The sequence below is a fragment of the Centruroides sculpturatus genome, unplaced genomic scaffold, assembly GCF_000671375.1.
Source record: "Centruroides sculpturatus isolate CEXI.00-Female unplaced genomic scaffold, Cexi_2.0 scaffold167, whole genome shotgun sequence".
NCBI lineage: Eukaryota > Metazoa > Arthropoda > Arachnida > Scorpiones > Buthidae > Centruroides > Centruroides sculpturatus.
The window spans coordinates 495,766-509,057 of NW_019384372.1; the positions used below are offsets into that span (position 1 = coordinate 495,766).

At 28.3% G+C, this 13,292-nt stretch overlaps 1 protein-coding gene across 1 annotated transcript in view; it reads right to left on the bottom strand.

Moving 5' to 3' along the window:
- LOC111615272 (twitchin-like) overlaps nt 1-13,292 on the bottom strand; it is a 263,599-nt gene that overhangs the window by 113,657 nt on the left and 136,650 nt on the right. Inside the window, exons 37-42 of the mRNA XM_023356687.1 lie at nt 10,959-11,103; nt 5,298-5,434; nt 4,902-5,207; nt 4,524-4,826; nt 4,018-4,299; nt 1,755-2,054 (exon numbers count right to left, since the gene is read on the bottom strand). Coding sequence (XP_023212455.1) covers nt 1,755-2,054; nt 4,018-4,299; nt 4,524-4,826; nt 4,902-5,207; nt 5,298-5,434; nt 10,959-11,103 — 1,473 coding nt within the window. The remainder of the gene's footprint in view (nt 1-1,754; nt 2,055-4,017; nt 4,300-4,523; nt 4,827-4,901; nt 5,208-5,297; nt 5,435-10,958; nt 11,104-13,292) is intronic.

A 13,292-nucleotide genomic window follows, 5' to 3' on the forward strand; every position in this document is an offset into this window, starting at 1 on the left:
ATAAATGCTGTGCTCCTATGATACTATTAGAATAGAAGCTTAAGGAATTTATTAATGCAAACATGCCTCCACATGTTTATAACGTAAAGCAGCAATTAAAAGTACTCCAGAAGTTGAAACAACTGAAAGTTAACGAAACAAGCTACATGACAGTGCTCGACTTTAAGGCTATGTACCCTTCAATTAAGCTTGAGCCATATTTTTGTCACCTAAGAGATTTTTTATTGGGCAATATCGATAACGCAGCAAAGTTAAGAAGGCAAATTCTAGAACTGGCGCATTTGGCTACATTCTCATCAATTTTCATTTTTGACGGTAGTGCATACTCGCAGCTTAGAGGATTACCAATGGGTAGCCCAGTCTCAGGCTTATTGTGCGAGATGGTAATAAGATCTCTGGAAAATAGCGTATTGCAGAAATATGAAGCTAATATGATAATGTATGCAAGGTACATAGACGACGTATTTATTATTTGGAAGGATAAACCAGACATACGCCAATTTATTAGAGATAAAAACAGCAATACTTATGGCCAGGAATTAGAACTAGAGCAGTAAAATCATAAAAGGATATATTTCTTAGATATAGAAGTCAAAATAGAAGAAGAAGGGCAAATCACTATAAAAGTATATAGAAAGCCAATGTACATTTTGAATTTGATACCATGGTCCTCTCATGACCCAACAAGCTACAAACTAGCAGCATTTAGAGCACTGATTAAAAGAGCATACACTCATTATAGCAAGGTTCATGACACACGTAAAGAGCTGGAATACATCACAAAGCTAGCAAGAGATGTAGGACTTAAGCAAAATAAAGTAAAAGCCTTAATACAAGCAGAAAAAGGAGGCAATAAGAATAAAGATAAGAGAGAGAAAAAGGAGTTCACCATAATGGAATACAGAGCACCGTTAAGCAACATATACAGAAAAATAGGAATAGAAAGCAACAAGAGAATAGCGTATAAGAGAAACGCGACAATATTCCAAATGCTAAGAAATGACAAAACACCCATAGACAGGAGGCTGGTTTCAGGTGTGTACAGAATACCGTTGCATGATAAGAGGCTAAAAAAGGAGATATATTATATAGGAGTCACAAAGAGATCATTAAATGAAAGATTGAAAGAGCACGAAAGGAATATAAGATTTAAACAACCAAACACACCTTTGGCTAACTATGCAATTGCAGATCCGACAGAGATTGAAATCAAATGGAGCAAGGCAGATGTCATACAAAAGGTTGAAAATAGAAGACATCTAAAATATGCAGAAGCTTGGCACATTTACAAATACAGAGAAAAAGGGCAAAATATAAATTTTCAAGAGTCAAGCAGGGTAGCATCGGCGTGGAGGGCGGAGGCATTACAATTATAAAAATGGACATGCGCAATTGAATATGAGAAGATTATAGAAGATTATAGAACGTTTTGGAATTTCCGTTTGGAAAATTTAAATTCTATTAGTTCGATCCTGAAGAAGGTCTGTTAATCTGACTGAAAACATTTGAAAAGTTTTAAAATAGACTGCATTTTAAAGGTATTTGGAGTTTATTAATTGATTAATTCATCACTTTAAATTTTATTATAAAAATGTATTGCAGTTGATTATAGTTAGCTTAGGATTCTATAACTTCCATATTTTATATCTACTCACAATAGTCTCTATTACTAGTGTTCATTTTTACCTTTTATATAAGTCTGAATTAATTCATTTTGTTTAAGTATTAAAAAACTGAAATAATTTTTGACTTACCATAAGGATTTTTGGCAATTACTGATTCTAAAGTCTCCAGAGGTTCAGAGTCTCCTTCTTCATTTACAGCAGCAACTCTAAAGAGATATTCTTTTCCTGGTGTTAAACCAGTAACTTCAAACTCTGGTTTATCTGTTTTACCACATCTTGTCCATCGACCAGTTTCTTTATCTAATTTTTCAATTTCATAATGTTTAATTGGTGTTCCACCATCATCTTTAGGTTTGTTCCATTTTAATTTACATCCTTCTTTATGAACATCTTCCACTTTAAGTGGACCCTCTGGTCTTGTAGGTGCACCTAAATAGTAAAAGTTATTTATTATTATTTATAATTATTTAATATTTTTATAATTTTAGAGGAAAAAGTCATTATTTAGCTCCTAATTTGATAAAATATTTCTAAATAAAATTTTCCATGATATATTGTATGACTAATTAAAAAGTATTCTTCTTCTGTCAAAGAATAGAAGCATGAAAAATATATATAATGGATCAAAGCCAAATATATGTGTGAATTTATTTTCTATGTGAACTCAATTAATAGCAATCCAATTCTAATGAAGGTAATTCTTTTTTAGAATTGAGTTTTTAAGATGTTCAAAAATATTTTCGAAAAAAGATGATAATTTTCAGTTAACTGATAAACAATAATAAAATTAAATGTTTCTAATTTTAGAGTAATGGTTAGATAATTATTTGATTTTGATCAAAATGTTCTTGAAGTAAACATTTCATTAGAAATGTTAAATTTAGTATTTATATATTAAAATAATAATGATAACACAGGTCAACAGTGGTTTTGGTGCCCAGGTAGTTTGAGCTGATTTCATATGAATTTGATGTCCTGAATTCAAATATGGCATTAGTTTTTGCCTAGGAGCTCTAATTTTTAAGATATAGCATTTTAGCGAAATATACATTTCAATATCTTAAGTTAAATCCATGGATCAAGTAAAAAAACTAAACACGGAATTTTTATTATTATATTATGCAAATATTATTCTATACAAAGATAGAGGAAAAAGTCATCAATAAAACTAAACAGTTACACATTGAGGAAGCTTCTTTTCCGTGACTTTCGTGAATGTATTTTGGAGCAATCCCTTTTTAAACTCTGCCATCATATGCGTATCCCATCTTCCTTGGTAGCGGTCCTCCATAGTTTTAATATCCTGGTGAAATCTTTCACCTTGTTCTTCACTGGTGTCTCCTAAATTTTCAGGAAAATGGTCTAAGTGACTGTGTAAATAGTGCACCTTAATACTCATATTACACCCAAGGAATTTGAAACTGTTAAGCATCTCGTTTACCAGTTCAACATAAGTTTCAGCTTTGCGTTTGCCTAGAAAATTTCTGACAACTGCAACAAATGAAGTCCGGGCTTTTTGCTCAGCTTCATTCATCGCATTGACGAAGGCAAGATCATTAATGAGTTGTCTTATTTGTGGGCCGTCAAATATTCCTGCTTTAATTGTTTCTATACTTAACTGAGGCATAAGAATTTTAGAAAGGCTTAGGTGGGGCATAGCACAAAAAAGGTTGGGAAACACTGATCTAGACACTGCATGGCTACAAACTTATCTCAACTCTAGTTGAAGCATTGAATGTCAATTCATTACCGAATGCTTACTTCATTTGGTGGATTTACCTGGAACTAACTGGATGGCAGACTAACAATGGGTAAAATATACAGGAATCAATTCTTGCATATATGATTTAGAACTGTACAAACTGAAATTAGAGCTGCACATTTCATGTAGCACTGTACGTTAAAAAAACAAAGATCTAAAAAAGTAGAGTCGATAGAGAAAAACTGATTTCATATTTGGATTCAGTGACCCAAATATGGCTAAAATCAGTTCTAAAATCCTAGGCACCAAGAAAAAAATTTTTTTTGTAGGCTTGTGTAATATAATGACAATTGTCACAACTTTCTGTAAAGACCAATATATACTAAGTCAATTCAAGAATCAAAACAGGTAAATGATATCATATCTTTAATGCTTTTCATTATCCCATTATCTTAGATAAATGCAATGATAGATATTGGAATTATTCCATATATGTATAAAATGTACAATAATGTTTTTGTGATAAAAATTAATTAATTATTATGAATAATAATTTAAATTTTAAATTCTGATAAATTATTTATATATTTTTTAAATTTAAAACTAGTATGTTTCATTCTTTATTTGCAGAATAATTGGTAATTAATTTGTGATTACATAAATGATAAGAATTTAATTTATAATACATACCTAATACTGTAAACTCAACTTGTGCACTGTCTTTACCAGATGCATTTGATGCAGAAATTGTATATCTCCCAGAATGTTTTCTTGTTGCTTTATTAATGCTAAAATCAGTATGATAATCTTTGTTTTCAATTTTAATAAAGTCATCATTTGAAAGTTTTATTTCACCAAATGTCCAAGTAATAGTTGGTGGAGGTTCACCTCTAACATCAACTTCATATTTATGTGATCGTCCAACTTTTACAACAATTGGAACTAAATTAGTGCGATCAATCATTGGTTTCACTGTAATTATAAGTAACAAAAATTAATGATCAAATTATATCTTTTTTAAGCTTTAAAATGAAATAATTTAATTCATGTAAAAGACATTGGTTTAGACTTATAGAACTTATTATTAATTAATTATTAAATAATAACTAACAATATATTTGCTGTAAATTTAAGCATTTTAAGATCATTGTGTTCCTGACTAAGTTATATTTGAAATTTTAAAAAATTTAACTTACAATGTCTATGTTTAATAATATGATGATCAGTTGGTTCACTTGGCTCACTGGTACCGGCCTTATTAACAGCTTTTACACGAAATTGATAAGACATATTCTCTTTAACATTTGTTACACGAGCTTCACATTTGTCATTATCAGTTTTCAAAACTTCAACCCAATCAAGACTAAACTTCTCTTTTGCTTCAATAATGTAAGTTGTAATTGGTCGTCCACCATCACTGGAAGGAGCAGACCATTTAAGATCAACTCTAGTATTATCCCAATCAATAATATCTGGTTTTCCAGGTTTACTTGGTTCATCTAAAATAAAAATTTTAATATTTCAAAAGCTGTAATCAATATTTTAATGAAATGCATATTATAGTTAAAAATTACCATAAGGATTCTTAGCCACAATTGGTTGATCAGATTCAAGTGGTTCAGATTCTCCTTCCTTATTAAGAGCCTTGACACGAAATTTATATTTTTTCTTTGGTGTAAGACCTTCAATTGTAAAGTTTTCTTTATCTGGACCAACTTCTCCAGCTGGAAGCCATCTTCCAGTATCCATGTCCATTTTTTCAATAACGTATCCTTTAAGTTCTTGACCTCCAGTATCGGGTGGTTTCTGCCATTTAATCTTAATATGATCAGCACGAACTTCTTCTGCAACCAGTGGACCACGGGGAGTTGCTGGCCTATCTACACACATCAAAATAAAAATTTAAATCTCTGTATGCATTTATTTTAAAATACTAATAAATATTTTAATATGAGAAACCAAACACTTACCAAGAACAACAACATCAGCATTTCCTGAAACAGTTCCAGAACTATTGGTAAGAGTTAAAGTATATTTTCCACTGTCTGCTCGTACAGCATCTCTAACTGTTATCATTGTTAACTTTGCAGCATTTTCAATAGTGATCCTAAAACACAAAATTATTATTTAATATTTTTAACTAAAATATAAAATAAATACTGAAATTATTCTTAGGACAAAAAAAAATTATATCCTTTTTGTCATAAAATCTGCTTCATAGAAATCACATAATCAGAGATTTAACTACATATGACTTACTTAGAATTGATATAAATTGCACTACTGCATTCAACTGGAAAAATTGTTATGTTAAAAAAAGACTTTGATATTTTGTCATTAACAATAAATACTTGTGTTCACCATTATCAATAAAAGTCAATATTTTATCAATTTCAATATATCGACATCCTAAAACCTAAATATTAATATTGTATACATTTATTGGCTTCAGTTTGATATATTGGCACAGCACTATTTAAAAATAATCATTTCTCATTCCTATCTTTATTTAAGAATTATATTGCAGATATCCCTTACTTAACATGGTTTTGCTTAATGTGAGATTTGATTAACACAGAAGTTTTAATTAACATGGCTTTAACAGCTATCTTTACTTAACATAGATACCATATTTGATTAACACAATTTTGATATACACAGTAGCATCAAAGGATTAATTAACTGTGTTAATCAAGGGATACCTGTATTGCTGAAATAAACAAGTAAAGCTACAAAAAAGGCAACAATCAGACAAAATTTCAGCTTTCAGAAATTACTATTGTGGAAGAGAAAATTTGAAGATAAACATGTGTGCAAAACAGGAAAGCAGTAGTTTACATTTACTTAGACAAGTACTTTTCAGAAGAGGTTGACCTGTATAACTGGATCAAAAATCACTTTAATATAGAAATCTCACCAACATTCACAATTGGAGAAAAGTAATTTACAGTCAACCCCCTATAACACTGTTGATAATTCCATTTTATATGAATTCCATGTTGTACGAGTCACTTAGATTTTACAAATACGTGAGCCGTTCACAGCCAGGCACACGTATTTGTAAAATCTAAGTGAATCATACAACATGGAATTCATATAAAACGGAATTATCAATAGCATTATAGGGGGGTCAACTGTATTCATATTTTGTCAAGATTCTATATTGAAATCAAAGTTTGTTTCCTCATCACCTTCCTCACTACTCAAGCACATCAAGCTACTTTAGAGCTTAGCAGGAGAATCCAGTAGGTAACCTATGAGTTTTGATTACTTTTGAAGCATCTGATTCATGTGAGGCAAGGTTTTCAGCATTGGCAGCCTCAAAACCAAATACAGATTACTATTGAACATTGAGAAAGAAATGTGAATTCCAAATTTTTGTCTACATTTGAAGAAAGCAAGTTCATCCTTCTCACAGAGTTTGTTTTTAAATAAAACATAAGTTTAACAAAATGTCATTAACACATTTTAATCATGTAACAAACATAGTCTTATTAATAAATATGGAAACTTGTTTGTTTTTATCCATATACTTTGTGTTGGATATCATGGACCAAAAAATATTTTTAATGGCTTCTGAACAATGGCTTTAACGGCCATTGAAAAGCCATTAAAAAACATTAAAAATTATTAAGCCATTAAAAATTTTGTTTTTCTTTGTAGCAATTTTTTCATACAAAGGAGTAGCAGGAAATTATATTCAGATAATAGAAGCTGTAAACCAGAAAATTTTGAAAAAATATGAATTTTTAAAATATATTTTTAAATTCTAAGTTTGAAAATTTTCATTTTTAATATTAAATTTACTTATATTTATTAATTACTAATGGAGAAGTATTTAATATCAAATATCAAAAATAAAAATTTTCAATTAGTAACATGATTGTTTAATTACTCTCACATCATTTTTAAAAAATTTAAATAACTTATTCTTTTATTTAGATTCTGAAAACATGTATAACTGAAATATAATTAAGATGAGATAAAATTGTTATATTTGTAAAATATCATTAGTTTATAAATATTTTTTTGTTTAATAATTACAAAAAATAATAATAAATTAGAAATCAAAATAATCTGTATACTAAAATAATAGGTATATTATTTTAGGATTATAACTGAGATTGTAATCACTATTTAATCATAAAATAGGGATGATGATACAAAAAATAATGCTAAAAAATTTTATATATTATTTTTAATCAATTTATAAGGGATTGTCCATAGATTATGTAACACTATTTTTATACTTTTCAACTATCATCCCACCTCTACAACATCTGTAATGCTGTTGCATATACCCACCCCAAAATTATTTAATACATATCCTTGATCAACCTTAATTGTACTAAGGAATAATACACAGCATTGGTACTGAACATTATATTATACATGTTATTAATGTACAAAGCAGTGATATAAATAATATGGTTTGCTATATAACACCTCAGAAACAAAAATGAATCATTCTGTTATCCAAGGGGTGAGATCCTAGTATTAGTAATTCGAACACAAATCAATTATTGTATTTATTCAGACACTTGGCAAATCTCATCATTAAATTTTATTCAGTTGACTGTACTTCACTGCGATACTGAATAAAATTTAATGATGAGATTTGCCAAGTGTCTGAATAAATACAATAATTGATATGTGTTTGAATTACTAAAAATTACTGGCACGGTTTCAAAAATACCAAAATCCTAGTATTATGTAACATTTTTGTAAACATTCCCACCCCCTTGTAATGCATCTTAAAGATTACCTGCATATCCACCCACCTTTGTCTGTGTTACATAATTTATGAACAGTCCCTTGTATGAAGAATCATAACAGCTTTAAATAAAGAATATATTCTTCAGTCAATATATTTTGAGTATTTCCAATAAGCATACAACAAAACATATTTTGAATTAAATAAACTAAAGAAATAGTCATTTACATGTCTAAAAATTCAGGTCAATATATTTTATGAATATGACATTTGAGTAATGTATGTTATAATTCTATCATCTATATATAGGTGTAAATGACTATTTCTTTAGTTTCTTTAATTTGATCACATATATATATGTATGTGTGATCAAATTATATATAGGTTACATATGTTTATATATGTATATATAATATGTAACCTATAAATATGTTGAAAACTTCACAGAAATAATGTAATGTAATTGATGTTTATTGTTAACAAGAAAAGTGATATAATTTAATTCATATAAGTTTCACAAAACCCTTTCACTCTTTTTCTAGCAGTTTCTTAATCCATAAGCCTTTGTGACCGTCAGCCATTTTGTAGTTTGTATATAGTTCACAATTCCTTATTTCATTCCTATTTTTCTACTTTCTTTCTATTGGCTTCGAGACTTTCCATATCGACCATTAATACTTGAGGAGGAGGATTACCCCTTCTCAGAACCAAGGGTTAAACAAAGGAGTAGGAGATTAGTGCTTCCCCAAATTTGGGGAAATAGACAAAATAAAACATAGCCCGAGGCAAGAAGAAAGAAGAGAGGGGAACACTTTTTGCTGGACCTAGAAAGGAACGAATGTACAGAGTAGTGAAAGAGACTCAAAAAGAGAGAAATAGGAAGAAGACGGCAGGTATAGGAAAGGACCACTGAGATTAAAGAGGAGAAAGCACGAGGGACTAGAGAAAACCAAAAGAATCAGAGAACCTCAAGAACGAATTGCTGAATCAGTAAAGGAGAATAAAAGGCCACAATTGTGAAAGGGCACTTCCCCGAAGATATCAATCTATCAATGTGGACCCGGGTAATATCTATCTATTTTTGTATACTTTCTATACTTTCCTAAGACTAATCGTTTCCTTTATTAGTTTTAAGTTAGACATAAGATTAGTTAACAAAGTTTTGTGTTACGTGCACATGTATTATATACTTGTATGAGAACAGGAGGTGACCCAATTCCCTGTGTGGATAATAGGGTGAAGGAACCTGTTAAGCTGGAATCTCTATAACAAATTAAGAAAAAAGAACCATGTTCAGAGAGCATTAAAGGAATATTCAATCATACACATTTTTTTGTTCCTGTGTTCCTATTTGTAACATTTATTCGCAGACTTACAAATATCTTGTTACAAACAACCACACCTTTATCCTTTTGTGAAACTTATTTAAATTAAAGAAGTTCTAGCTTTCTGTGCATGAAATTGTATTTTAATTCAGTTTTTACATAAATCATCTTATAAGTAATATCTACAATAATTAGATATATGGATAATATGAATATCATCATCTATAAGGAACTGGAAACCATTAATGTGAAAAAATGTTAAAATGCATAAAACATGTAGCTTAAAATTTGCTCACTGAATTAGCATTTGCTCTCTTAATGCAATATATTTACATACATAATTGATGCTCCTCAATTAAATTAAAAATAATTTATTTTGATTATCTAAATTAAATTTAAAAACTAAAATATCATCAATAGATAAATGAGGTGATCAATAGCTTCAGAAAAATGTTTTATCTCATGGTCAAAGAGAAGAATAGTTTCTTCTAGCATCTTGAAATAGTGAATAAAGATACCTCCACTGTTGTTATAAAATAATGCAGATTAATGACACTTATATTAACAATATGTTTTATGAGTTTATTTAAATGTCATTATATCTTGTAATGATACATTTATGAGTTACAGAAAACATGATCAATAACTCTAACTTATTAATCAAATTGATGCTGCTCAGTAAATAGGTCAAGGTCATCAACAAAACAACTATTAGATTTAGGAAATTCATAGTCCCATTCTTAAATTTATATATTTTCAGAAATTATTAAATCTAGTAAAGATTTCTAGATACCTATGTAAAGATTATAAGAAATATTTCACCAATACAATACTATAATCCAAATAATTTAAATATGCTATATATATATTATGATATATNTCATTATTTTAATATTTAAGAGCAATTAATCTTATACTTTATACTGTAAAATCTGCTTCTTGTAATCTGAAACATTGTCAAGATTAGCATGTCTCAAAATACACAAATTAAAATACACTTATAAAACTTAGCTTAAAAACTGCTTATTGTAATCAATATTCACATCTTTTTGAGCTGCAGTTTCAACATGTGGTGGATAATACTCAATTATTATCAATTAGCATTATCAATCTTAATCATTATTTGCTTCAATAAAAGTTTAAATTATTGTCATCTATGGTATTACTTCATTACATACTGATTCAATTATTAATAATTATTATTATAATTAGTAAATCTTTCAAGTTATAACCTTTTTAATTGCTTTAACAAATCTTTTTAATGTCACAGTACCAAAACAAAATTTCCACTAATTGTAGCCTTATTTATATTGCTTAATGTTATCAGTCCATTATCATCATCAATATATTGATAAGTGTGTTCCAAAGTAATTACATAAATGAATTCTACTATATTTTAATTAATACATTTTTAAGGATTTATAATAATAATTCTATCTTTTCTATATTTATTTTACCTTGAAATTCTTTTATTTAAAAATACATTTTGAAATTTATTACTGTACACCAAATTTTATAATTATTATAATAGTAAATACTAAACATTTAAAAACACAAAAAAATAATGTTACATTCATTTTATTCATACTTACTTCTTTGATGCAACTATTGTTGTGCCATTTAAATCCCATTTCACATCAGGTGGTGGTTCACCTCCAATCTTAATTTCATATTTTATAACTTGGCCTTTTTTGACTACAATATTCTTCAAATCATCGCCAATGATATATGGCTTAACTAAACATTTAAAATATTTATTGAAAAAATATTATTTGATACATACAATTAAATAATAAAAATTTTACCATAATAAAAATATTTCTGTGCATGAAATTGTAATTTAATTCAGTTTTTACATAAATCATCTTATAAGTAATATCTACAATAATTAGATATATGGATAATATGAATATCATCATCTATAAGGAACTGGAAACCATTAATGTGAAAAAATGTTAAAATGCATAAAACATGTACCTTAAAATTTGCTCACTGAATTAGCATTTGCTCTCTTAATGCAATATATTTACATACATAATTGATGCTCCTCAATTAAATTAAAAATAATTTATTTTGATTATCTAAATTAAATTTAAAAACTAAAATATCATCAATAGATAAATGAGGTGATCAATAGCTTCAGAAAAATGTTTTATCTCATGGTCAAAGAGAAGAATAGTTTCTTCTAGCATCTTGAAATAGTGAATAAAGATACCTCCACTGTTGTTATAAAATAATGCAGATTAATGACACTTATATTAACAATATGTTTTATGAGTTTATTTAAATGTCATTATATCTTGTAATGATACATTTATGAGTTACAGAAAACATGATCAATAACTCTAACTTATTAATCAAATTGATGCTGCTCAGTAAATAGGTCAAGGTCATCAACAAAACAACTATTAGATTTAGGAAATTCATAGTCCCATTCTTAAATTTATATATTTTCAGAAATTATTAAATCTAGTAAAGATTTCTAGATACCTATGTAAAGATTATAAGAAATATTTCACCAATACAATACTATAATCCAAATAATTTAAATATGCTATATATATATTATGATATATNTCTTTGTTTTATATGATTTTATTTTGTCAATTAATGTTATGTCTGGTCTGTATTGATGGAGTGATTTATCTGTAAATATATTTCTGTCATAGACTGTTTTGTGGATATTGTTTGTTGACTATAATACATATACTGTCTGTGGACATGTATTTGCAGTATAATAGTTGAGTGTGTATTAATTTGTGTTTACATGCAAATGGGTGATGTATTATGCTTGTTATTTGATTATATCTATGTAAATAATCCATGTGTGCTATATGTTTGCACTCTATTATATTATTTCTGAAATGATATGATATCTTTTACATGTGCCATCTGTAAGTGTTATATACTTCCTATATTCTTTTATGCTTATGTGTATGATCTTGTATGATAATCCTGAACCCTTCAGCATCTGAAAAACGGTACCTCTGAGCCAGCCAGTAGTCTGATACAATTTTGTCAACAAAATTCTGACTAAGATCATATGGATATCAGTTATGGAGCTCTTTCTGTATTTACAAGTATTTATCAATATCTATATTTTTCATGTATTATGTTTTGTCCAGACTAGTTTTATGAAGTTTTAGTGTTGAATTAATTCTGCCTGCTAGAATTATCACTTTATGTAATTGTGATGTTCTTTTTTCACAACTTTGCAGTGACTATATTTGTTTGTAAGAGATCTTTTTATGTCAACAAGGACTTGTAGTCGTAGATTTAATTCTAATTTGGTATACATAGGAGCAACCATGAGAAACTTAAAGAAAGGAATTGCTGAACATAAGCACTCGGTAAATAAAAACATAGACTCTATGGTGCTTGCTGCCTTTGCTAAGCAACAGAATATCGAGGTCTTTTGGGATCGGGCGTCGATCATTAAAGCTACAAGATCCAGGCAGGCTATAAAACATCTGGAAAAACTAGAAATTCACAAGGCGCAGTTGCACACAAACTGTATTAATCATAGGGATGCTGACAGATTGTCATCAGCATGGAAATCCTTCTACGAAGAGTTTATGTAAGCGGGAAGAATAATTAAGATAATTTTTACTGAATGTATATATTTTATTTTATTTCTTTATTTCGATTTAATTAACTTGTATAATTTTTGCAATTATTTAAACTTGGTAAATGTTAATGTATATTTATGTAACCGCTTTTTGAATTTTGTTTTATGTAATTTCGAATTCTTCATTCGATTCAAAATGATAACTGAGGATGATCACTTAAAGCGTTCGAAAGCGTTTTTAAAATATTAAAAAAACGATTTGCTGGATTGTTTAAAGGTTTTGATTTTTATTTATAGTGTAGTTCCAGTAAGAAAGTATTTTATTTATTTAATACTTCAAAAACTGAAGAAATATACT